Consider the following 27240-nt stretch of genomic DNA (forward strand, 5'->3'; position numbering starts at 1 on the left):
AGATCATTGTGTTGTTGTCTAATCAGCAGGACTAAAAGAGCTTAGTGTTATTGCTGCCAGAAGGAGATCCACCACTCGCTAAAGTTAAGGTTCACTTCCCTATTTTCTACCAGGACCTCAAATGTTTAATGGGAGTGATTCCATGAAGACATTAAAAGTTTTAACAGTGTGTTACAATTTGTGTTGCATTTGACTGCTGCACTCATACGTATAAACTCACCCACAGAGTGCAGTGTGTTACATCAAATCCAGAAGTTCTGCCACTGTCAGTGCTACCAGTCAGTGCTGTACTATACTATATATACTTCCTCCACATAATCCCATGTCTAAAGACCCAACTATCTATCTAAATGCATTGAGTTTGTCTACTCTTGTGACACAGTATATCCTGCCACTCTATCAGACACAAAGCAGACACCTGAGTACAGGTTGAGAAGTTCTTGTATTGCCCGAGGGTTATTGTATTGTTGGTTGCTACAGGGTGGGTTATGTCTTACCCAGGCCCAGCAGGTCCACAGCCGGCTCTGTGCTTTTCTTGGGACTGGCTCTGCACTCTGGCTGCTGAGAAAGCACAAAGACAAAGAGAAGAAATGATTTGCCCTGAGTGGCTTTTGTGTGTAATAAAGTTCACATTATTATAGAGCCTTTGAATAAGGATTAGACCAGCCTATTACAATGTTGATGTCACAATCCAATACTGACCTTTATTAAAAGAAAAGTGTATTAGAGAGTCAGAGTCACTGGCCTAACACAATTACAACCACATCGCTTTAGCAAAAAACAGAACAGACACAGGCAAGATTGAATTATGTTGATTATGTTGTTTGCAGTGTGTGTGTGTGTGTGTGTGTGTGTGTGTGTGTGTGTGTGTGTGTGTGTGTGTGTGTGTGTGTGTGTGTATGGTAGGCTGTACCAGTGAGACACCATCATATACATCATATGACGAGCACTGTAATAAGGAAAACATTGTATCTTCACATTTATATTTATATGCACCATGTCCACTGACAGCATCAAAATAACAATCACTAATACAATAATCAGATATTAATAATAATAATATGCAATTCAATAATATACAACAATCATAATCATGATTACAGTTATAATGACCACAGGCCACACCAGAACACCAGAGGGGCCAGCAAGGGGGCCCCTGCCTGACCACCCAGTGTCTCCTGGTAGGGCCCCATTCCTTCTTTTTCCCCTCCTCTCCCTCTAATCATCCAATCTAGATATCATTTATCTTGATGACTTTTTGTAAATGATACAGGAGTTAGAGCTGAGATTGGCTCCAGCCCCCTGTGACCCTGCATGGATAAGCAGTATAGCTAATAAATGGATGAATGGGCACAGGAGCTACAGGAAGAAGCTTTCACAACGCTCCTCCTGTGGCGCTGTGCCACAATTAGTCACTGGCAGGAAATCAGCTCCATTCATTTACAACACAAAATAGAAAGACAGCTCTGAAACAGAGATAACGTTTCTGGAGTCCTGGAAATGACAGGCAGCAGAAACACTTAAACTCTATAGCAAAGCAAACTAACAGCGACGTAAATGAATATACAGAGTCACTTTAAATTCTTTTCTAAAGTTAAATCAATTAGTCAAACAGGCAGGAAGCCAGTGAATGACAATATGGATAATCACTTAATCGTTTAATTTATATAGAGAATAAAAACAGCAAATATTTGCTCTGGCTGCTTTTCAGTGTGTATGCACTACCCTGTTAATAAAGTTTATGATAAGCAATCACGCTAATTGAGTTTTTTAATTGAATGCACATGAGGAGAATAGGATGGGGAAAAAATAGGTGGTGCGGGAAGAAAAGGAAGGAGAAAAAAACTGAATGAAAGACAGACAAGAAGAGAAACAAGGAGAGATTAAAAGCCAAAGGGTGTGAGAATGAGTCGGGAGAATGAAGGAGGGAGGGTGGGGGTAGATAGAGATTTGAGAGAAAAATGTGGCGAGGGAGAGAGAGTATAAAAGGTTAACACGTGGGCCATGAGAGATCTACAACGCTGGTAACAAACCCAATTTCCCCCCAACAAAAGATCGATGGACCACATTAGATTCAATGTCGTTCCAATCCAAAGCAATGAAAACAATTACCGTGTCCACGCCTAATCAAGAATGCATTGGCTCTAAATTGATGTGTGTTGGCACTGCAGCAAAGCCTGAACAGCAGCAGCAGCAGCAGCAGCAGCAGCAGCAGCAGCAGCAGCAGCAGCAGCAGCAGCAGCAGCAGCGATGGTTTGTGTACAGCAGCTCAGGGTTGTTTTGTGCCGTGCATTCAAACTGACCAACAGGGAAGTGCAGCTGTGCAGCACCACAGAATTAAAGAATCACAGGGAAAGCAGAGATAAAGCCATGGGCTTAGGAAGAGATTGAAACAAACAAACAAAAAGAGAGGTTTTAATATCAATCACAGCCACTTCCATCCATCCATCCATCCATCCTTTAGCTATACTGCTCATTGTGATAGTGCTGAGGGGGTAGGGCTGACACAGGGTGAGGACCTGGGTTGACATAAGGAACGTGGGGGTCATTTTCTGGGGCCAGCCCCGTTGGTGTGTGTCTCCACTGCAGGAACCTCCCCCACAGGGCCGTTTACAGGAACCTTTACAGGGCCGAACGGAGTCCCTGCCTGGGGGTAGGTACTCAGATCGGCCCTGAAGAAGTCCCGGTGGGGCTTGAGATTTACTCTGTGCTGATTGGTCAGACTCAGACTCAAAGCAGGATGTGACGCTAAGAGAAAGCCCCGAAATAAGCGGCATTTTTAAAACCCAACGTTACTAAAAATGCGAGATGGCCGGAAAAAAGAGAGAATAAGTCAGAAAAAGACACTCTCTGGCCAATCGGTGGCCGACAGTCAGCTGACATCACATTTTAGTATTGGCCCAGATCACTTGGAACCTACCAAAAGGTACCAAGTCCTATCCCTAATGGAAAAATCAAAAAAAATGAGTGGAGTCGAGTAGTGCTAATGGAAAACGGGCAATGGAGACAAACAAACAACTCAGGCCCGGGGATTGAACCCAGAACCTTCTTGTTGTGAGGCAACAATAATGTGTCCCTGACCATCTGGGTGGTGGTTTGGCCGACTGGATCACAATCTGCCTGGGTGGCTGGGTGTATTTACCCCAGCATTTTTTGTTTGGTCAAACTAAATTTGCTTGCTATCTGATCAGCCAAAATGTATTTTAATGCAATTGTAACAGATTCTGGTTCCCCATTTTGTCAGATTACCCTCCATAAATATCAGCTAGAGGGATGGTTCTGTAGCACTACTGTCACCCCCTCACCGTGACAAGAAAGAAAATTGCATAATCCAATTTTTTCAGCAACATGGTGCTTCAACTCTATCTGCTCATTCAAAGCAGCTATCCTTAGTGTCCAGTACTGGGGTTTATATTTCTTTCCTCAAGTAAAATATGTAACTTCACTGTGTGGAATTAATTGGAATAATTATTATTATAAGGTAAGATGAGGCCAGGGACAACACTACCTACATTGCATAAAAAAGCTGGACAACTTAAAATAGGGAACAAACACATCAAACCAACAGTTTAATGAAATCAGCTTTCACTGCAGTTGTTGCTGTTGGTCCGTGTGCAGGTCGGGGTTATGGTTAGAGAGGCATCACATCTTATGTGAAGAACTTCAAAAATATCTAAATTGTCCTTTAAGCCTTATATTGACAGTACTGGGAATATTGCCTATACCTATTAAAGGGGAACTATGCAGGTCCGCTCGCTTTTCTGCTGTTACACTCCTCTCGCCCATGTGCATCCGTTGACAACGAAGCCGGCGAAAAATCATTAAATGAAGCGGTGGATAACGTTACATAACATATACGATGTTACGACGTGTGTGTTTGTGTAGTCTTAACCAGTGGCGCCGCCAGCCGGAATCCTGTACGCACTGTGCGTACAATTTTTTTCATAGGTGAAAAAAAAAGAAGCAATTTTGTTTATTTTGAGGGGGTGTGATAAAGACGCTTGTTGTTTGTAACAGGCTAAACGTGCTGAGTTCATTGATTGTTAAACCAATCACTGGAAGCCTAACGTAAAAGCCAGTGATTGTCGTTTACGTCATGTCATCTGTCTCTTTTTGATTTCTGGCGCCTATTACACTACCGCTAGTGATGATTACGCCCGGTCCAGTATAGAAATGTCAAAAAGACAGTTGAGCCTTTTCCAGGCATTTGGGAAAAAAAAGATCCAAACCCACGATCACAAACACGCAGCAGAGCAGCGATAATGAAGGTCTCTCCTCTCACTCGTCTGCACCGCGATTATGGACTCATAGGCGCCGATTCCAGGTTGAGCACCCACTGGGGGGGGGGGGGCACGCAACCAATTGCGCATTTCTCCGTGCCGCGCCTCGGCCCATCAGCTGTGTGTCTGTGGGTATGTGTAGCCCGTATGTGTGTGTAGCCTGTGTGAATGTGTGTGTTCATCTCTCACGTGCTCTGTTAAGATGAATAAACACAAACCGCTGCAGAGCGCGAGCCTGGCACAGAGGTGCACGCTCTGGCGCATCTGGCACCGAAAGGAAACTGGCTCCGCTCTGCGACTATTTTGCGTCCGACGTCGATGTTAAGCACACGTTGTTATTGATATTGTAGCGTCCGAGCCGACGTACAACAACATAACACAAACTTATCTGAAATCTCTCACTTCTTCCTCTGCTCCTCCTCACTCACACACACACAGGTCTTCCTCACACTCACTCCGGTCCCTCAGTTTCTCATCCAACCATACGCTACCTGCCCGTACACATTCACAGTCAGTCAGAAATCACACAACTTAAACATCATAACAACAACATTACTGCGGGGTCGCAACAATATTTTCAGTTGTGCAGTATATAAATGAGCAACAAGTCCCATTGCTACATGGCATGATAAGCACACCAGTGTTTGTAGAACCCCCCCCCCCTCCGAAAAAAAAAAAATTGTTGTAGGCTAGCCTATTTGCCGTTTCTGTGCGTACATTGAAATTGAATCCTGGCGGCTCCACTGGTCTTAACCGTCATAAGGGTTACGAAGCACGTTTGTGTTGCGGTGCAGAGAGGAGAGCTGGGACACCAGGGCGGTGGCCAGGTAGCTACTACACTGATGTTGTTGGTGTTCAGCCGTGAGACACCAGGTGAAGGCAGAGAGCCTCCGTTCTCACTGTAACAAGTCACTAGTCATGTAGTTAACCATCACAATTACTCTGGAGCTTTTTAATTACAGTAAAGGTAAAAATGTAGCAGAGCCACGGGAGAAATCCTGCTTAGTTCCTCTTCAAATCACACTTCCCTGTTCATGATGAATTAAAGGGATAATTCAGCTTTTTTGAAGTGGGGTTGTATAAGGTACAAATGCCTGTCAGTACACTATAATATAGCAGTAGAGAGGTCTCTGGTCTCCCGCACTGAGAAACCCCGGTGCATGGCGCTGCACCGAGACCCAGCCAGTACACTGTTGTCAATGAGGGACAAGTAATCAGTGTATTTTCGCTGTGTACGAATAGTCCCATCTCAAAATAATACACCAGTTCAACAGTACAGTACGATAGAAAGAAAATTTACAATGCATCAGCTGGAGCTAACTTAAGGCGGGCCTACACTGCACGACTATTCATCTGTTCACATCTCAAACTGCACGAGCTTCCCTCTTCAGTCCTACGTCTCAGATCAGTCTCAGACCCCCACTAACTGCACGTCCTTCTACGATTCGACCACGATTACCCTGCGATGCCGCTGAGATTTGTGCTGCTCTATAACTGCTCGATTGTAAACCTCAAATTGACATTGGTTCCTGATGTTGGTTCCTATAGCAGAGTCCATGGTGGAAGATCAGACCAACAAACACACAGACAGACAGCGTGCATCACCTCCATACCAACCATACGTCCCGATAAAAGCTCACGGCCCCGCGATCCCGCTACGATTATGCAAATTATGCAGCAACTCGTCTGGGACGACAAAATTGTGGCAAAATCGTACAGTGTAAGTCCGCCTTAACTCACCCACTCTGGTACCCCTCCACGCAGACAGGCTCCACAATGCGCTGCATCACTCCGCTGTTCAGCTACAGCTACTGCTATATTATAGTGTACTTAAGGGCATTTGTAGCTCATACAACCTCAATTCAAAAAAGCTGAAATGTCCTTGACCTGAATGTTGTGGCGCTGTGTACAGAACAATGATAAGCTTACTGACAGAGAACCTGTATCTACTGTGAGTCAGTCATGTGCCAGCACTAAACATTACAAATAGGATAAGTAATATGAGTAAATAAATGAATCAAAATTTATGTAAAACTAAACTAAACTTGAACTAGAAAGTATCTGTAACATTATCAGACTTACTCAAATCTCTCAAAGTTTAACATGGGGTTTTCCTTAGAAAAGCCCATTAACTCCATTAGGGCCATTTCCAAGGAAGCAGCTACAAGAGGAAAAGTATGATATGCCTGTCCACTTGATTTCAGACATTTCACACCATTTACAGTGTTACAAAATTAAGATTACATAGCCTCTCCATGCTGCAACCCACACAGCTGCTGCGAGACACAGAAGAAAGAAATAAGAAAAACCTAAATGTCACTGTGCATAAAAAGCTTAAATCCCTAGCTCTGTGTTCAGCAGGATTTGAACGGACACGCTGGCAAAAATGTGTCCCCGAAAACACTGACAGACAAGTTGGGTTTTTCCAGCCCACAAACTGGTTATGGACATCCCTTGCAATTAGTTATCAAGGAGGACACTTAGTGATGCCGCTGACAGATGGCCAGCGACAGACTGTGATTGGGTGTCAGGGTCTGTTGTGTGTGAAGAGAAAGGAAGAGGAATTGGAAAGGAGGCCAGCAATCAATAACCAACCCCGCCAGGTGAAGAAAGTCTTTGGTGATGACGGCGACGTTGGCTCGGGCGAAAAAACCACAGAGCAAACCAAAGCCCTCAGAAGACGGCTGTCACATCAGCTTCCTGTCAAACGCGCGGTGGACAAAGCCATCAGCTGATGGCTGCTCCACTGCCTGTCTGCGCGGGGGTAAAGTTCCTCCCTGATCTACTCAACACTTTCTGCTGATGAGTGACAGTGATGTACCGTTGAGCCTCTTCTATCTCCTTCCACCCTACAAGCTTTATTAGGCCTCCTCTATGTTAACCGTTGCCTTGATAGATGGAGCTCCATTTACTCCCTCACAGTTATTCAGCGAGCGTAATGGCGTCTACATTAATTCCATCAGCAGCTACTTTTTTCTTCCTTTTTTTCTGTCAATAAAACTCAACACATTTAGCAAGTGTTTCATATTAAAAGCCTATCAGGGGAGGAAGCAATCATGCTCTTTGTGCTACTGAAAGGCTTTTAATGTGAAACATTTGGGCAGGATCTTTTCAGTTTGTTAACATCAAGCTTAAAAAACCAAAAAAAACATAGTGTTAGAGTGATTGGATTTAATTAGTGATGAAAAGCAGTGCTACTAAATAAGCTCAGGATCTACTTACCAGGTCACATCATTAGGTGTGTTTCCATTAAAATAAACATGTAATTTGAAACTTTGAGGAATTTAAAATATATATATATATTATTTTGCAAAAATGAAATAAAAATGCTTTCAAGTCAGCACCTGCTGAATCATGCGCTAAAAGCTAAGAGAGGGAGACTGCTGCTGGAGGAGAAAGCCCAGGTTTATTCACATAACATCACTTGATGGAAACACAGACCAATTGTACTTTATTGACTTTTCTTTGAGAAAAAGAAAAAAAAGCTTCTATTTTGTGTAAAATCTGTAGATGAGGACGGCTCACAGTCTGAGGCAACTTAAAAAATATTCAACAAGTAAACAGTCAGATGCTGATGAAAAGGCTCGGAGGTGGGCTGGATAGTTTTGTCCCGTTGAGAGAACACTTCCTGCACAGACGTTTCACATTAAGAGCCTTCAGCTCAAAGGGCATAATCCCAAGGTCAACAATGAAAGTCAGAGCACATGGAGCAATACAGTCATTACAAAAGACCTTTCTCTAGTCCGTCCAAACAGACTCTGAAGTGACTCCGAAGTGACAAGTATTCAACAAATGATGTCACAAGAATGATTTTAAATTATTTTTGACATATTTGTTTTAATTTATGCCAAGATAGAGACAGCAGGGGACTCATGAGGAAAAGAATTAATCATGACAGAGAGCGAGCTGCCAGAAATGGTAATACTGTATATAAATATTCATTGAGTAGGGGAGACCGGGGACAGTAGCAACAGGGGATGGTTGCAACATGTCATTTTTCTCCAATCAGGAACAAGCTAGAGTGATGATACTCACACTGCACATGCTTAGTTGGATTCCCCCCCTTGCAGAGAAAAATCAGTTGAATTCAAAAGATGCTCCAGGTTTTATTGCAAAAAAACTGTTTTTGGGGTATGAAAGTATTTTTTTCTTGAGCTTTGTTTTTGTTAAAACGGTTGTCACTCTTTTTGTGATTCTGCTCAAACTTATATGGTTTAAAGGGGTGATATGCTAACTTTAAGATGATATGATTAGCATGTATCAAGAGCACTTTGTTTAGCTAGCACATGGGGTTTAATCATGGCTGACCGGACGGGGACAGTTGCAACAGTTGTTGCAACTGTCCCCGTGCATTATATCAATATAAAAACAGACCACAAAACAATATTTTGACATGATTTTTTTTTTTTACTGTTGTATTGCTAATATTAAAATGATGAGAGAATAAATGACAATGGCAATATAAAAGTTATTCCCTCACAAATTGTTCCATTCATCCTATGTCACTGAAGGCCTCCTAATCTAGACAAATCTATACTGTAATTGCCATCTGATCAAAGCTGATGAATAAATAACACTATAGAACTTACATTTTTGATAATAATCCTTTTACTAGACATGAAATATATTGTATTTGTAACATGTTGCAACTGTCCCCGGGCCCGGGGTCAGTTGCAACATCTGACTCCTTACACTCAAATGCAAATTGTGAAGAATGTGGATTCTGTAATCATCTTTTAATTGATTTGACTATTAACAGACAAATGTAAGTTTATTGTATAAAAATGTGGTTTGTCTAATCCAAACCGTCTCTGAGTAAGAGAGCCAAATGCAAAAAGTGTTGCAACTGTCCCCGGTCTCCCCTACATGCTACTGGACCTGAGATCCCTTGGGTACCTGTGGCATCCTAATTACATCAGAGCATGAGATGATGCTGTTATAAAAAGTGCTTGATGAGACGATAAGCAGTAGTTTGAAAGCAGGCAGCAGCTTGTGTATCTGGCATTTCAGCATTTATACTCCTGTATTAGATTTATACGAGGCGTTGAGTTGGAGCTGACGTAAAGGGATGCGGCAGCACCGAACATGCACACTGTGGCATGACATTTACTTCTGCAGACCTTTACTGTTACTTATTACCTTTTTACCACCTGAGCAACAGGTCAAACAATGTAAAGGAGAGAACATAGAAAGCTACAGCCAAGGCAGATGAAAAACAATAGAATAATGAGCACATAATATGGGTTTGATTGTGAAGCTCAAAGGGAAGCTTACACAGACAGGAATTTCCCGAGCTCAGTCTCAAACTTAAGGTTTAAGGTATAGCTCTGAAAGACAGACTTCAATCTCAAAACAATATCAGCAGCTCTCAGAAAGTAAAGTCCATTACAGTAATACCATACTAGCACAGTGCTTCGATTTTGAGCAATTAATAAGTCAAGTTAGTCAGACTTCATCTCAATGTACATGTAGATTGAGATTCGGTCTGGGAACCGCGTTCATTTTTTACTATTTGAGGCGTGGTTTACAAAAGCCCAGAGCTGTTTATTGGGCTCTATGAATGTCTATCAAATGTGTCTGTACGTAGCTTAGCCAATCGTATCAATCATACCCGATGACGTATGTATTTGCTCTTAAAACACTTTCTAACGCTGCATCGAAAGGTAAAGCGTCTGCCTCCATGTTGGATCGACAAGCTATCAACAAAGTTGTTCAGTGTTTCGTCATCGTCTTGCTGCCCCCTCCCCCGCTCTGTGATTGGCTCCCTCGTTGAGGGAAAAATTGGGTCCATGGTTTCCAGGCTGAATTGCAGAGCGAATAAAATTGCGCGCAAGGCAGCATGGGTAAACCCAGGCTAAAGTCAAGTAGCTCATAACAAACACAAGGCAGGTTTTGAGCATATGGATTGAATGTTAAACCATGTTAGATAAGTCGTGTTTTACCTCTTGTGAAATATGCCTGAAGTCATTTTTTTCTGCAGCTGGAAGGGTTTTAAGCTTTCATTTCACCTCACCTTGATTATTGCATTCAGCACTTAGTGAAAAAAAAACACTTTCCCTCACTTCACTTCTCGCCTTTATTGTCTCGCAATTGCTTCAGCACATAATTTTCACCAGACATGAAATGGATTTGCTCCAAGAGATATTTCTGACCTATAAGCCCATTTGCTGCAGACTGGGTCAGCAGAAAAAAGTTTCCTACTGTAGGTTTAGATTTGTTACTGAGGATGACTGTGCACTCAGTGCTTTGGTACCTACACTGCAGACAGTCACAGTCTGCTCCACTGCTTCTATGTCTAATATCAGATCACAACACAAAAATATCTTCAATAGAATTTCAATCAGACAACTCTGGAATGAGAAGAAATCATTCATTGAGCGTAAACATAGCAAGCCGAAGCACAGGGTTACATGCTGCTATTCCGACATGCCGCTATTTCGACATTGACTTCCAATTGTTGGAATAGCGGCATTAACATTATTTTTCAAGCGTCCCACTATTCCGACATTTTTTTTTTCATTGTCGGAGTAGCGGCACTTTACTATTTTTTCAAACATTCCGCTTTTCCGACATTGATTGATTAGCCTACTTTTTTTTTTTTTGCATCTGAGACACTGTTTCTCATACACAAATAGGCTACACATATAGGCCTATTAGAGAGAAGAAAAAACAAACTCTAGTCTGACATCCGACAAGGATCAAACCCGCCAAGTTTAAAAAAACACCGGCAGCAGCTCACACTGATCTGCAGCCTATTGTTATTATTCTGTCACCTGAGTTAACGAGGTGCATGTGTGTTTGGAGCTGACGAGAGGAGAGAATAAAGAGTGAGAGAACGCGGCCCTGAGGAGGAACTGTGAAGGACTCAGCTGTAATGGAAAATGACCTAAACCGAGTCCAGTAGAGCTGTAACTCTAGTGGAAAGGCATTCAAAGTAATGGTAACTATAAATCCTGCTTTACATTGTTTTAACATCTAGGTAAAAAAAAAAAAAAAGATTTTCTGGGATAAAGGGGCAGATTACATGAGATTATTCTTCTTTCTGCTCCCTTTTGTTGAGATTTGGGAGGTTTTTGTTTTTATTGAAGCTTATTAAAATGCAAGATAATTTTTCTGACTGATTTATTGCCCGATGTCGTCATGTATCTCGCTTTCTTTCCCCCATCCTCCGCCCCACTTTGTAGCCGCTCCACAGAGCGCACATGGCTAATTAATATGCACGTGCTGACCATATATGGTTGTGTCTAGGGGTTCCGGGGGCAGAATATGAGGTGTGTTCAAGTGCACACCATTCTTGGGTCCAGCAGTAATCAAAGAGAAATTGAGGAGAGTTGTGCGTGTGCACAGTTTGATAGATCTGAAAAAGGTGTTAATATGTTGGGTGTACGCCATTTTCGTCTTTTCGCCGTAAGCAAAACTTTAGAAGCAGTTTTACACTGCTTACTTACAGTTTTGATAAATGAGGCCACAGGCCCTAAGCCCTAAGCCCAGACGCTCACGGCTGCAGCTCCGCGGCTCATCCGCGGCGCTGTCCGTGGTGCTGAAGGTGACAGGTTAACTTGACAAACAAACTGCAGCATAGTTCTGTTTGTTTATCATATGTGTCAGTTTTGTTTGCGACTTGATAGTTGAGTTGTTGAGATTAAGAACATCACTCCCTCATCAAACCGGTGATAGGCATGCTGAAAAGAAAAAAGAGAGAGAGACGCGCCTGGGTATTGCAGCTGTAAAAAAAAAAAAAGAAAGAAGATGACGTGTCGGAATGGCGGTACCAAAAAGTGTCGGAATACCGGCATGTCGGAATAGTGGGATGTCTAAATAGAGACATGTCTGAATAGCGGGATGTCTGAATAGCGAGCGGACCCCGAAGCACAGCATGGGTAGCATTTTCTTGAGCATGGCTGCAGCAGGATTGGCGTCGGGCTCTGACTCATATTCGTTCCCTGAATTATCTGCTTTGCCAGATATTACAGGGAATGAAGCCGACCCCCCACAGGGGATCAAGAGACAGAGCCCACAGGTGGATGCTGGGAAGGTGGTGGGTTTGCAAAACCTCATGGGCAGCAAGGCAGCAGCAGCAGCAGAGTAGCAGCAGAGTAGCAGCAGAGTAGCAGCAGCAGCAGCAGCAGCAGCAGCAGTAGTGAAAGGCAGAGCAGCAGCAGCATAGTCAGGGATGAGCAGGTAAACTGGGGGATTTAAATAACCCGCTCTATTTGGGCGAGGGGAGCAAGTGACTGATCAGCTGGTCAGGATGGGCGTGGCCTGAGTTGTCTGCCTGAACTAGCTTCGCATCATGAATAAGATCATGACTGACGTCATGAATTTATTTGATTTGTTAGACTACATTATGTTCTTTGTTATTTGGCTGAGCACATTATTTTCATTGTGTCAATGCATTGCTCTCTTTGTTGAGCACGTTAGTATCCCTCGGTTTGTCATGATTGCATGTTTGTTATTTGAATGTGAAGATATTCATGTTTTCTTAATTCTGAAAAAGTCAGTGGACGTCATAGGGCTTGTATATAACAAGATTTTACAGGTTCTCTAAAATAAGCTGCAGTGTAAGTAGGCAGGGCTCCAGACTAACTTTTTTTACTAGGAGCACAGTGGCCCCTAACTTAAAATTGTAGGAGCGCAAGCAGAAAATTTAGGGGCGCACACCGAAATCGACTTGCCAAGTCAATTTTCACATTTCCTCTAATTTTCACTGTACTACTGATAGATACTTAGATAAATGAAGAAACTATAATGTTTTGATTCACATTTTATTGTGAAACAGACCCCCCCCCCCCCCCCTCCCTGTAGGCCAGCCCTTGTTGGCCTCTTTGTCTGTTGAGAAAAGCTGTGGAAAGATGTCTCCTCCAAGATGTAGAGAAGAGAAACACACTTTTTTTTTCACACATTAGCCAATCACGGTGGTCATTAAAAAAAAAAAATCTGCAAATTTACTGGTCGCACATGTGCGAGTAGATGAAAACATTTACTCACACTGTTCCAAATTTTTGTCACAAAATCCGACCATTTAGTCGCAACAAATAACAGACAAGTTTTTGTCTCTTTACAGATTTTCTTCCATTCAATATTCTCAAAATCAACATCACATTTAGATTGATGATTAGATTGATACTATTAATTAGGACTTAGCACTTAAAAAGGCACTTTTCCATTATAGTGACCACTCAAAGTGCTTTACAGTGGAAGACACATTCACACACACATCCATACCACACTCATTGCTTCACATACATTGCCTTTCAACCTCAAACACATAGTCACATATCATAGATGCATCAGGAGCAATTTGGGGTTCAGCATCTTGCCCAAGGGCACTTCAAAATACAGACTGAGGCCTTGTCCCCATGGAAACGGAGCTTCACAGAAAACTTTTTTTTTCTTGTTTGTTTTGAAAATGTTTTCCGCAAACGCGGCATAGTTCAAGAAATATCTGCGTACACACAGATTCACTGAAAATGACTCAAAGTGCTGTAGTACATATCCCAAGCCTGCGTGGCGTGTGTGTGGTGCTGTAACACTGCCACACATACACCGAAACTGAGAAGAATACGGAAAGCTCCCCCGCTGACTCTAAATGTTATAAGTCGAGTACATGTTGACTGGGAATCGTGTTCATGCAAATGATGATCGATGATGGTTTAACAGGCGCGAGGAACCTGACAGTCGTTGGCCGTTGTTGTTGTTGTAGGTTACGTCCATAGACCGTTTACTTCTGGCGGTGTGGGTCTCAGGTGGGGGGTTTAACATTATCATTTCATAAAAGATCTGTGTTGGGTGTCTGCTGAGGCAGGATTTTGAGATTTTCGCACTCTGGGACCCGTTTACAAAAGACACAACCCCCCCCCCCCCAAAAAAAAAAAATCTATCTGGACGAAACTCAGAACCGATAAAAAAAAACAAAAAACGTATGCCACTGAAACACGTATCTGTGTGGATGGGCTCTGAGGGACCTGGGAATCAAACCACCAACCTTCCAATAAATGGACGACCCACTCTACTTCCAGAACAGCCCCACTCCATGTCACTCTCTACAGTCGGCTCAACAGCTTCCAGTGTTTCCTCTACATTCACTCACTCGTTCACGCCTTGTTAAAGCAGAAGTAAGCGGAATGTTTGTGTTAATATAAGTCTTAAATAGTTCTATCTTCCGACAGCAATCACTTCTATAGAGTGTTTGGTCTGTCAGTCACTCTGCTCTGCTGTAAGCCGAGGAGAAAACTTTCCTTGTATCCTACAACCTTTATCCAATGAGGAGAGAGAACGGCATAAAGGGGCGGTCCTCTCTGTGTGTGCAGCCAAGGGATGCGCGTGAATGTGGTGACGTAGGGACGAGGACGGGGACTGCTAACTCCATCAGCTGACAGGAAGTTAGCCAAAACCACCGGATCGCTTACTTTTGCTCATGTGAAGGAATAACAACAGTTTCAGTACAGATAAGTGGGCGTTGCTGTTGTGTTTTTAAACTTAGTTGGTTTGATTCTTGTCGGACGAGTGCTAGTGGAAAAGCAAAAACTTCATAAATCCTAGTGGAAACACTGGCTTCCCTGCAGATTTGCAGGTTTGGGCTTCAAAAACCAACATCATTGGAATTCTGTATGGGGAGCAGTGCGTCACCAGCTCCACCTGTAACCCACCGAACTTACACAAATCTATATAAACAAACACCTGCAGCTCCAAGCCTCTACAAAGAGGCTGGCCACCCACTGAGATTGTACTCAACAGGCTTCTACAAGACAGCATTGAACAGTCCTCCTTCACACACACACACACACACACACTCACACAAGAGGCAGATGAAACGAGCGTCTTATCCTCAGAGAAGAGGCAGAGCGAGGTGGTGGAACAAACAAAGAGCCAACAACACTATAAAAGAGGGAAAGGGAAAACAAATAGTGTGGAAGGAGACAAGCAGGAGATGAGGGCTGCAAATTGGTTGGTGGGGAGAGTTTAAGAGTGGAAGAGCGAGGGAGGGAGAAATACAGAGGACAAACACAAGAGGGACAGGAAGCAGAGGACGAAAAGGAGAATGAGAATAAACATGAGGGTGATTGAAAGAGGCGTGAGACAGACAGCTGCAGACAGTGCAGCTGACAAGGAAGTCTATACAGAGGCAGAGGTAGCAGTCTACTGCAGCAGCAGGAGCACTGGTTAAACATTATATTCTTATAGTTTTATCTACCACTCAAATCTGATATTTAACTCCGAAACGGAGAGGAACAGGCCTGTAATATAGACAGACATCAATACAACATCATACTGGGACTAAATACATCCAAAGCTGCTGCTTCTGTCTGTCCATGTCAATCAGCTTTCAATGAAACAAGACTTCCTGTTGATGTGTTGGGCAGATGACAGATTTTCATATTATACAAATGTATGCAGGAAGAGTTACAGTACATCTGTAAGAAACTGGACCCAAAAATGCAGAAACCAAACCAAACCAGTAAGGTGAAACACAAGATTTACTAGAACTCACAGAAGTACCATGAACACACAGGAAAACACTCAGGAAGGCAGCGCACGGACTCAACAAAGGACAACGAGGAACCAAGCCACAGGTGGAGCAATCAACACAATGAGACACAATCTCAGGACAGAAAGCACGGGGAGACAAGACAGGAACTGAACAGGGGACGAAATACAGACCATGACAGAAGTGTTAATGAAATGAAAACTAAGCACTTGCAAACACACCTAGAGATGTTTCACATTAAAACCCTCAGACAGAAAGTTAGATTTTTAAAATTTTTCTTTGATCCACTTGTTTGTTTGTCCCCTTCATATTAAAAGCCAACCAGGACAAGGAGGCATTACAACTGTGAGCGTCCTAAAGACCTTTAATGTGAAATGGAGACGTGTAATAATAGAATTTCACACAAATAAGTAAAAACGCAACAAGTTCATGAAAAGAAACAATGACATGAAAAAAGAAAGACCGATACTGAAAACTAAAATCTCCACACAGGAAGCACTAGCCTAAGTTTCACTGACAGCGGCTGAAAGCAGAAGCAGATGGATTTACTGACATAGCTGAAAGTCCATTTATTGGCTTTTGCTGAGCTACAACCAAAACTGCTCACAGCATCGACTGGGAGGAGGTCAGAGATCACTGACTGGCGGTCAGTGGACAGACACAAGAAGATCAAGGTCATTCCTAGACAGAGATGGAGATCTACAGTACTGTGATAAACTTACTTTTTTGGCTCCTCATTATGAAGTAAATGTTGATTGGCCACTCTGATGGCTACAGAATAATGACACCATCTGCATCAGACCGGTTCCCTAAAAGCTTCTCTTTCACTGTGCAGCTTTTCCTGCCACGGGACACAAGACTGAGATGTGTCTGCCACTGTGCATCCGAAACAGAAAGAGAATGGTGCTTTTGTTTTCCTTAGTATCTTTCCCCAGGTAATGACTGGCTGTCAGTGGAAAAACAAGAGGAACTGTCCCGAGGAGGCAAAGACAGTGAAGAGACAGGAGGAGAGGACAGAAACCAAGGTAAAACAAAAGTGAACGTGAGTCGGGGATTCGGTGGATGGGGAGAACCGTGATCGGCCTGGGACTGAAATACAGCCCGGACTTTTCTGCTGGGACTTCATTTTGTGGATCTTTTTTTTTGTAACTGTTTGCCAGCAAAGAGGCTCAGAGGCTCACCGGGCTCTGTCCAGGTAGTCACTGTGAGAGTTTCAAAGAGGGTTCAAGCCCAACACTCACAATTTAAGCCAGAGATACGAGTGAACCAAAACCTGCCAACTTATTATACAAGCAGGTGTTGTAGTTTGCCTTTCTTACAGCTCTGACGTTGGGTTTCTACTTCACTTTGGGATTCTCATAATTGTTTCAGGCTGTTGTTGCCGCCATGTCGTTTCCTGGAGGTGACCTTTCTGAAATGAGCAGTGGTGAAACAAACTACATTCTTCATTCTGACAGCAGCACCAACATTAATATCACTTGAAAGTTGCTTCTTTGCCATTTACGCTGCTGTCACCGTGGCAGCGTTTCCTGCAAGTTTCAAATTAAAAGTATAACCTTGTTCAAATGAGGATGTTAAAAAAAGACACTCAACCAAGAGGGGTGGGGGGGGGGGGGGGGGGGGGGTCTAACATCGACTGTCATTTAAGACTTGATCTTTCCTTTGTCTGACAGGTGTGGTGGCTGCAGTGCTGACAGTGGTACTAGGAGCAGCAGTGCTATAGTGGAAGTTGGAGAAGCGCAGCGGGGAGTAGATTGTCTTCCTGTGGATGACAGCTGCCTTATTAACACTATAAAAGAGAATAATAAAACTGCCACTGGATGATGAGTCAATGATGCCAAAGACAGGAAGCCAGAGTGGAGGGAGGAGAGAGACAGAGAGGGAGAGGCAGAGAGTTCAACATGGATGGAGGGGAGGAATGGGGATGAGGGGTCAGAGGAGGTAGAAAACAGAAAGGTGCAATTAGGAGGATTTGAGGTTGTTTAATGTGGAGCGAGAGATGTTGGAAGGAGAGATGAAGAGGAGAGAAAGCGGGGAAGGAGGAGAGGAAGAGGAGGAGGAGGACAGAACAACAAGAAGACGACATAAATGAGAGGAGAGGAAGATGACGAGGGGAAGGACAGGGAGAGAGGACAAAGACGACATGATGACTGATGATGAAGAGCCAAATGGAAGATGAGAAACAAAGGATGAGCTGAAGAGATGACAAGAGGAGAAAGATAACGAGACACAGTGAGGAAAAGAAGGAGACAGTGGGCAGGAGGCCAAGTGTGTGTGTCTGTGTGTGTGGCTGTGTATTGTGTGTCCAAGTGCCAAAACTGTGTGTGTGCGTGGAGAGTAGAAGTGTGTTGAAAATGCATTATCAATACAGACTGAGACATCCATATCATAAAGTCGGCAGCATCTCACACAACAAAGTCACTGTGTGTGTGTGTGTGTGTGTGTGTGTGTGTGTGTGTGTGTGTGTGTGTGTGTGTGTGTGTGTGTGTGTGTGTGTGTGTGTGTGTGTGTGTGTGTGTGTGTGTGTGCGTGTGTGTGTGCGTGTGTGTGTGTGTGTGTGGTGCTGCAGTAAGTCAGAGGCTGTTAAGTGTGCTAGGCTGCTGCAGTTCTGCACCATTCAACACGATCTGTCACTCAGCTGGTGGCAGTGACACACATGCACGCACGCACACACACACACACACACACACACACACACACACACACACACACAACATACTCACAATCTAAAAGGTTTTGTCACAGAGAGGAGATCTTAAGCTGCCAAACACCAGCATCTCTTCCACCCAGTTACATTCATATGACAGTCATGGAGAACCCATTGCATTTTAACACACATAAACACACACACACGCACATGAACACACTCACAAACACACACACGAGAGAGAGAGAGAGAAACATCAAGACAAACACAACCAGGTAAAAAGACACTCTCATAAATATAAAGGTATCAACAAACACAAATTCAAGTAATGCATGCAAAAGTACACAAACAACAAAAACTCTCACACACTGGTAAACACACACATAGTACACATAATATGCACACACTCCTGAGTGTTTGAGGAAGGTCACGGTTTGGTCTGACGGCTGAAGCGTGACGCCACTGTTCAGGGAAAGAATACCTAATCAAATCAAAACACACACACACGCAGTCACACACACACACACACCAATTTAAAGCGTGTATTTTCAGGTATTTTGTGAAGTGAATCTTATTTGTCACTAAACAGCAAAGCTTTCAGAGCTGTGGCTTGTTTTTTACAAAGTGGCAGTCTGCTTCAGGTTAGAATTTGTTTGTTGGATTTAGGGGAACACACACACACACACACACACACACACACACACACACACACACACACACACACACACACACAAAGCAGATGCCTCAAGTCAGAAAACACACTCCACAATCCACTGTGGCCAGCTGGTCTTGAGGAGCACACGACAAACTGGATTTGATGTGCACACACAGACTCACACAGATGTCTCACACACAGCTGGATTTGGGAGTAGCACGTGCTGGATTAGCATGTTGGAGCTAACATGGAACCAATTAGCATGTTGGAGCTAACATGGAACCGATTAGCATGTTGGAGCTAACATGGAACCGATTAGCATGTTGGAGCTAACATGGAACAGATTATAGTGTTGCCACCCGTCCCGTTTTTCCCAGAATTGTTCTCTTATTTCATCAGCTGTCCCGGGGAAAAAGAAATCTCTCCCGGGACACAGTTTGTCCCGTTTTTTGGGGAAAATATAAAAAATGTCATTTGGTTTATAGCATGTCACCATTAAACTCTTCCAAAGCAGAGAGATCAGTATCGCCTATGAACACATTCTATCCATTGCTGTTCTACGCTATTGCACGGACGCATCAGTTTTTTTTTCTGGCTGCTGCGGTGTAGGGGTCAGAGTCGCCGGACACTTTTTACCCGGTAAACATGCGCTGTCCCCCCCTGTAAAATTCTCAATAAAATTTCATGAATGAGACCTATTTTTCACCACAGAATAATATCCCTCCTCCCCCCTGCGCTATGACTGACCTGACGCGTCTAGGAGTGGTTGACAGCTCTCTCTCTCTTTTTTTCTCACTTTTTATGATAAAGTCACGTTAAACCAGTCATTCCCATTAGGAAAACTAAATGTCTGACGCGCGAGTCCGCGACGACCTACTGGCACTGACGCACCTGTCTATGGAACTCAACATGAGAGAGAAGGCGCTCTGCTCTTATTTCCATCTCACCCCACACACGTCGACCTGTGTCTTGTGAAGACGTACAGCGCGATGGAGAGAGAGAGAGAGAAGAGGGATCATACAGTAGGCTATACAGCTGCACTGCACACCAGCTGATCCGCCGCTCCTCTGAGTGAAATATGCAAGTTAGTCAGATAATCAGGGCCGTTGCTAGGAATTCTGGGGCCCCTGAAAGAATACTAAAGTGGGCCCCTGACTTTTCCACTTTTTTTCTTAGACTACATATGTATTATCATTTTTTATTTATCCTACTTTGTTTTGATGCTAATGCAGAATTACTATGAGTATTAGTCAGGGTCTTATATTAATAATTCAGTCATACAAAGACTACTGGGGTTTTTTGTGGGCCCTACTGGGCGCTGGGCCCCTAGAATTATCATCACCTTTCTCCCATATACAACGGCCATGCAGATAATTAATGTAAATTAACATGTAATAAATGTCCTGAATCAAAAGGTGGCAAAGTGACTGGACTGACTAGTTTTGTTTTATTTAATTATTATTTTATTTTAACAACAAATGTTATGGCACTTTCGTTCATATGGCAGCAGAACATTGAAATAAAAGTGCACTTCACACTACTTTTGAATTAATTATTGGATTTTGCGTATAGCTACAAAAAATTGGTCGAATGTCCCTTTTTTTCACAAATTCAAGGTGGCAACCCTAACAGATTAGCATGTTGGAGCTAACATGGAACAGATTAGCATGTTGGAGCTAACATGGAACAGGGAGCTAACGATCTACCGGGAACACAGAGAAGTTTCCTTCAGGGTTTTTTCACCTCAATAATGTGTGTGTGTGTGTCCATGAGTTGTGTAGTTTAGTCAGGCAGCGTTTTTTTGCTCGTCTCCTCCCACACGTCCTCTCATGTCCTGCTCCAACAGCACAAGAAAACAGGGCTGGACCTCATGTTGCTGCTATGAAATTCATCTCCACCCATTTGCATAAAGTAATTGGATTTACGGTGTTTTACATAACGGTGTCCAGACTTCACCACGCTGGTGGCTCTGACAACAGACGCCAACCTGTGTGATGTCACATGGGTGTGTCCGTGTCCAACGGAGGAAGTTAGCAGAGAGCTGAGAAAGTCATACAGTGAAGAGAGAGACAGACAGAGAGGAAGGAGTAGGACTGCAGCCTGGGACGGACTATGTGTAGGGAGTTACATTTGTTGGTGAGATATCCGGTGTTTTAACAGCTGTGAATAAGAGTGTGATTGTGTGTGTGTGTACAAGAGTAGGTGGAGGTTGAGGCAGTGCTGAATATAGAGTGCTGCAGCAATGACTCCTTAAAGCCATATATTAGTGAGCATCTTAGTCCTTCCTGTTGCCTCGGCATCGGTGACAGTCAGAGCCGGAGCCGTGTTCTCAGGCCGTCTGGACTGATTAGACTTTTTGGTAGTCAAAGGTCAAAGGTTAAGATGAAAGTGACCCTACCCAATTCAGATGCTGATTATAACAGAAATGAAAAATAGCTCTAAGTGACGGCATTTTATATTCAAGTGGTCAAAGGTCAACCTCAGTGTGACATCACAATGCTCTGCTAAAACCCCTCTGGTCATTTTTCAGTGCTTTAACTCATCATGTAGTTAATATGTGTTTGTGATTTAACACAAGCTCAAGAAAATGTCATGTTTTATTCTACATTAACATTCAACATTAAATACATCAGTTTACTTACAACGCTTTCTATCTTTTTAAGATAAGGACTATTTATTTATTTATCCTGACTGCTTTAAAGGGGAACTATGCAAGTCTGGTCGCTTTTCCGCTGTTTTGCTAACCCTCCTCCCGGCCATGTGCATTTGTTGAGAGAGCCTCCATTCTCCCTCGTAACAAGTTACAAGTCATTTATTAAACCATCACAATTACTCCAAAGCTGTTTTATTAAGGTAAAAATTTAGCATTGTTCAGTTAAAAAATCCTGCATAGTTCCTCTTTAATGTTATTTTAAATGTTATATTATACGTATATTATTATAAGGTCATGTTTAATGCATTTCACAACAAGCCATCACTCTTATTTAGAGAGATATGCTGCTATGGATTGTTGGAAAACAAAATTCCGTTGTATTGTTTCACTAATACAATGATAATAAAGGCATCTTGAATCTTGACTCTTACAGTACACATGCTCTTATGAACTGTCACCACTTCAAAAAGATGAGCTCATATGTTAAGATTTTCTGAACAAAACCAACTGAACCAAACTTTAGTTGGTCACAGATCTTAATTTCTGTAGTAATTTTTATTTACCACTAACTAATACTCTTTATCATCTTTACATAGACATAAAAAACTTTCCAATTGCAGTCTGGTCCTGCAGTCCCTGCTCCCAGCTGAATACAACACTGATGTGACGGATACACATCAATTATGATGATTATCAAGCTACTGGAATATTGATTAAATTGATTACTGACACATAATAAAACAGCTACACGGAGCATGTGCAGGATGATAAACTCCTCGGCCTCTGCAGTATTTACTGACCACTGTCAAAATAAATAGGTTACGCACCATCTCCTTCAGCAGGGCCTCAACGTAAATCTGTGATTGACAATAAATCTGTTGCATGATATATTTTGCAAATCCCTGAGCTCTGCAAATGCCAAGCAGCTCAGCAGACATGGCTCAGTCTGTGTGGAGAGGTAAGCTGGGATGGAACAGCCTCAGTGGCATATAGGCTTTGCAGCATCACAGCGGGGGGAGGCGTGCTTGTGTGGTTGTGTGTATGTGTGTGTGTGTACTTGGGAGTGTACTGGTTTGTGTATTATCTCATCTGTGAATTTAAAGTGGGGGAGGGCGGATGTGTGTGTGTGTGTGTGTGTGTGTGTGTGTGTGTGTGTGTGTGTGTGTGTGTGTGTGTGTGTGTGTGTGTGTGTGTGTGTGTGTGTGTGTGTGTGTGTGTGTGTGTGTGTGTGTGTGTGTGTGTTGATGATTGTGTGTGCCTTGTGCATGTGTGTTTTCTTGGGAAACAGACCTGATTCTCTTCCTCCAGCAGTGCAAATCCAGCTTATTGATTAGCCTCCTTGTGGCTACACTATCGATCCTTTGACTGCCAGACCTCAGAGAGCAGCACTTTCAACGTGTGTGGTATGTGTGTGTGTGTGTGTGTGTGTGTGTGTGTGTGTGTGTGTGTGTGTGTGTGTGTGTGTGTGTGTGTGTGTGTGTGTGTGTGTGCAAGCGTGTGTACGTGTGACGTTATTAGTCACAGAGTGCTGCTCCTTTGGCTGCCCTTCACACCATCCAGTCAAACTAACTCCAATCGACCACAGATATGCTTTAGCTGCTGCTGCTGCTGTGTGTGTGTGTGTGTGTGAGAGAGAGAGAGAGAGAGAGAGAGAGAGAGAGAGAGAGAGAGAGAGAGAGAGAGAGAGAGAGAGAGAGAGAGAGAGAGAGAGAGAGAGAAAGAGAGAGAATGTGTGACATCCAATCTGGGGAACCTCTGAGAGCCCAACTCAGTCCAGATGTACGGAGCACCTAGCGATAACACACTCCCCAAATCCCTGCACTGAATGAACAAAGACACGCACAAACGCATCTACACAAACGCACATGCGCACGCACACACACACACACACACACACAAGCTCCTTCATTTCTATCTCCAACAAAGGCGAGCACCAGTGTTTTCCATGAAGGAAAAGCAGCCTCTTGTTCTCTTTGATAATTTATTCATGGGCTGAAAGAAAAAGACAACATACGCCGGCAGTCTAATGGGACGACAGTGATTTAGTTTATGGAGCAACAGACACAGAGAGCTGGAAAGAGGAGAGGAGCAGAGAGACAGAGGGAGGGACAAATGAAGGAGAGATGAAGATGAATGGAGGTGAGGAAGGAATGGAACCGACCGGAGAGATAATGGGAGTCACTTCTAAAAAGCACTGTGTGCTCGAGCATGGTGTCCACTATGTCCTTTACGTTCTCTTGTCTCTTTCAGCACAATGTGTATACTGTAGGTATAACTTTCTGATCTTAAATCCATGTAACAGCAAAGTGATTCTTGACTTTAGTTTATTTGAAATACAGAGAGAGTTTAGTGTTTATTGTGACAGCACGTGGAGAGTTAGAAAAAGTCCTGTGTCTGTATGTATGTGTGTGTTTATTTGGGCTTATTATTCCAAATGTTTACCTTGATTACAAGAAATGAAACTGTGTCATGCACTCCTCGTCTCACATTCCTCTATGTAATCTTATTCCAGGTGATAAATGATTTGATGTTGTTTCCCATGGTTACTACATGTTGCATTTATCACTGTCTGGTAGTCGTGACTGATTAGGACTTAATCAGAAGGCGAGGCCGATGTCTAAGACATTGCCTCCATTGTGTCCAGAGTTGTAGAGACAGGGATACCATTGGTTTGATGGGACAGTAGTGACTGAACATGAGTTTGTGTTTTTTATTTATTTTGGCTTTTTATTAGCAAAAATCAATTTTTTTCATAAATACGTATTTCACTGAAGTCGAATCACACCCGCATACAAATGAAAGCTTTCTGGTTCCTTACAATGAGTTGTTACTAGTGCTGTCAAAGTTAACGCGTTCATTTTGGAGATTCATTTTAAACATTTAACGTGTTAAAAACAATTAACGCAATTAATTCAATTCAATTCAATTCAATTCAAATAACTTTATTAATCCTGAAGGAGGGAAATTTGTTTGTCCCAGCAGCACACAACAATTAAAACAATTAATTCCGTTTTGTTTACTTCCGGTGGTGGCTAGGGGTTGCACAGACTAGTCGACTAATCGACTAGTCGACTTTACTGCTCCACAATGACGTTTTGAGCTTGACGTCGACTAGTCGCTGATCATGTAACAGTAGGCTACAAGAGTAGCGGCTTTAAACAACAGCTGAGTGTGCTGAATGAAAAAAATACGAGCGCCGTCAAGCTGGATGGAACGAGCGCGTACCAGACAGGAAGTCAGGCACAGAAAAGGCGAGAGAATCCGGTCGATTTTCAAAATAAAATAAATGATGATTAAGTTTGCTTGTCCGCCTAGATATTTGTCAGTTGCGTCTGCACACAAGACACACATCCATACACACAGCGCTAGAGACAGACCTGTAGCCTACAGACGGGTCGATGTTTGACCGGCGTGGAGAGAGAGAGAGCAGGAGAAGCAGCTGCCTGACACCAGCCAAGCGCCTGTGAGGCGCTGCGCTGCCGCGGCCAGTGTGTCGGGCTGTCGGCAATTTAAAAAAATAAAAAAAACTCCGCTCATATCGACAGCTTTACGTCGCGCACAACGACAACCAACAACAGCAACAACCAGCCAGAAAAAAAATGTGAGTGAAACTGTGACTGAGCAGGACTGTGACGGTGACGAGGCCTGTGTGTCGTTTTCCTCCCTAATTGTTTAACGGACAGTAGCTACAGTATTATCTTTTGCACTTGTATGAGTGCATGTTACAGAAAAACAAACGGATTTACAGCTTGTTGTTTATAGGCTAAAGCTGCTGTTCTGTGGACTCATTTCTGTGCATGAGCGTCTGTCAGTGAATAATCTACAGATTGTTGCCAAGCATTTCCCTCCTCCTGTAATTTATGATGGGAAAAATATGAATGACGTCATCAGCGACTAGTCGACGTCGACTCGACTTTCATAACATTAGAGTCGACTTTTAAAAATCTGAAGTCGTGCAACCCCTAGTGGTGGCTGACCCGTTACGTGTGCAGGCAAAGCATGTACCAGCTGTAGCGCTGTTATTCTTCACTTTATTCGGTTTTTATATTTTTTTCATGCGAAATAACCGTTTAGATGACCAATATGTGGTTAGTTTATCCACATGATGATGAAGTTTGATCCGATGACGTTCTCGGAGCAGTGACGCTCCACCAGCAGCGACCGTAGCGGAGCATCACCGAGGCAACAGCCCGGTCTGTGGAGCCGGTCGGCCGGGTAACAGCGTTGAATGTTTGTTTAGTTGTTGATTACTTGTACACAAATCACCTACAGATCAATAAATAAAACAATGAACCAATCGGTCTATAGCTATTCAATTTAATTTACAGAGGGAAATTCAGTGATGTGGTTGTTTTTTCGTGCACGTCCACAGCACAGCTTGGTAGGAAAAAAGGAAAAACAAAATATGTTGGTGCATGCCCATGTGGTCTGGAGTGGTCTTGATGGTTTTGATATTCAACCTGCACTTCAACACATGTAGGCCTGGGTTGTTTTGTTATTATTTCTGTTGGGGGATATAAGCAAGTGGCCTTTTTTGTGCCAAATTTGTTCTTCACAGTAGAGAAACTGTGTTTAAAGTAATTTGATGATTATACATGAATACATTTTCATTATAAGCTCAAGTCGTAAGAGGACAAATGCACTTTATTCGTTGATAAATTAATCGCTATTAATCTAGATTAATTACAGACAATTGTGAGATTAATTAGTTAATTTTTTTAATCTATTGACAGCCCTAGTTGTTACAAGTCGTTAGAAATATACAAGGGGGGGCACACCGAACCGAGGCGGCCATGTTGCATCGCCATTCTTTATGTTGAGTGGCAGCGTGACCGTAGGTAACCATAGAAACTCAGCAGAGCTGTGGGCTCGGCCTGTTAAAACTGTCACCACTGTGTAGTGTGAGGAAGGACGGAGGCACTGGTGTTGCATTCAGGTGCAGTCAGGCAGACGGCCGTCAGCAAACCAACTGGATGTCATTTTACTCCACCAGAGAAAGACGGTAAAACAATACCACATCACCATGACAACATATTGTCACGCCTGTATTGTTTTGCCTCGTGCTGGTGGACCACTTGTTTACATAGAGGCTTGTTTATCCTGTTACATGCAGCGTCTGTTGTCTGTCTGACGTCTGCCCCATTTCACCTGAATGCAACATCAATAATACGTTCAGATATGCAACCGGCGCGGCCATCTTAGATGACGTAGCTCCTGTGGCGACTCGGCCGGTCCGCCCCGCAAACTCCGCCCCCTGGCTCAATGAGACCATCCGTGAGCTCAGACGCAAACGGCGCAGAGCTGAGAGGCAGTGGAAAGTCTCCAACCTGGAAGTCCACCGTCTCTATGTAAAAGACCTGACAACAGAATTCAATGCAGCAGTGGAACATGCCAGGGCTGCATTCTTTGCAAATCTCATCATCTCCAGCAGGCATAACCCTAGAGTGTTATTTAACACCATTAACACAATTGTCACCCCCCCCCTCCCATCTGTCCCAGTGATCTCAAATGAGGACT

At 43.2% G+C, this 27240-nt stretch overlaps 1 protein-coding gene across 4 annotated transcripts in view; it reads right to left on the bottom strand.

Moving 5' to 3' along the window:
* The window catches only part of smap1 (small ArfGAP 1), a 192118-nt gene that overhangs the window by 56831 nt on the left and 108047 nt on the right, over nucleotides 1–27240 (bottom strand). For 3 of the 4 annotated variants that reach the window (XM_083988495.1, XM_083988496.1, XM_083988494.1), the window contains exon 7: nucleotides 498–561. In XM_083988495.1, the coding sequence (XP_083844621.1) occupies nucleotides 498–561 (64 nt within the window). The remainder of the gene's footprint in view (nucleotides 1–497; nucleotides 562–27240) is intronic. The other variant, XM_083988497.1, reaches the window with a different exon arrangement.

Source organism: Trachurus trachurus, assembly GCF_905171665.1.
Source record: "Trachurus trachurus genome assembly, chromosome: 15".
In the NCBI taxonomy this organism is placed as follows: Eukaryota; Metazoa; Chordata; class Actinopteri; order Carangiformes; family Carangidae; genus Trachurus; species Trachurus trachurus.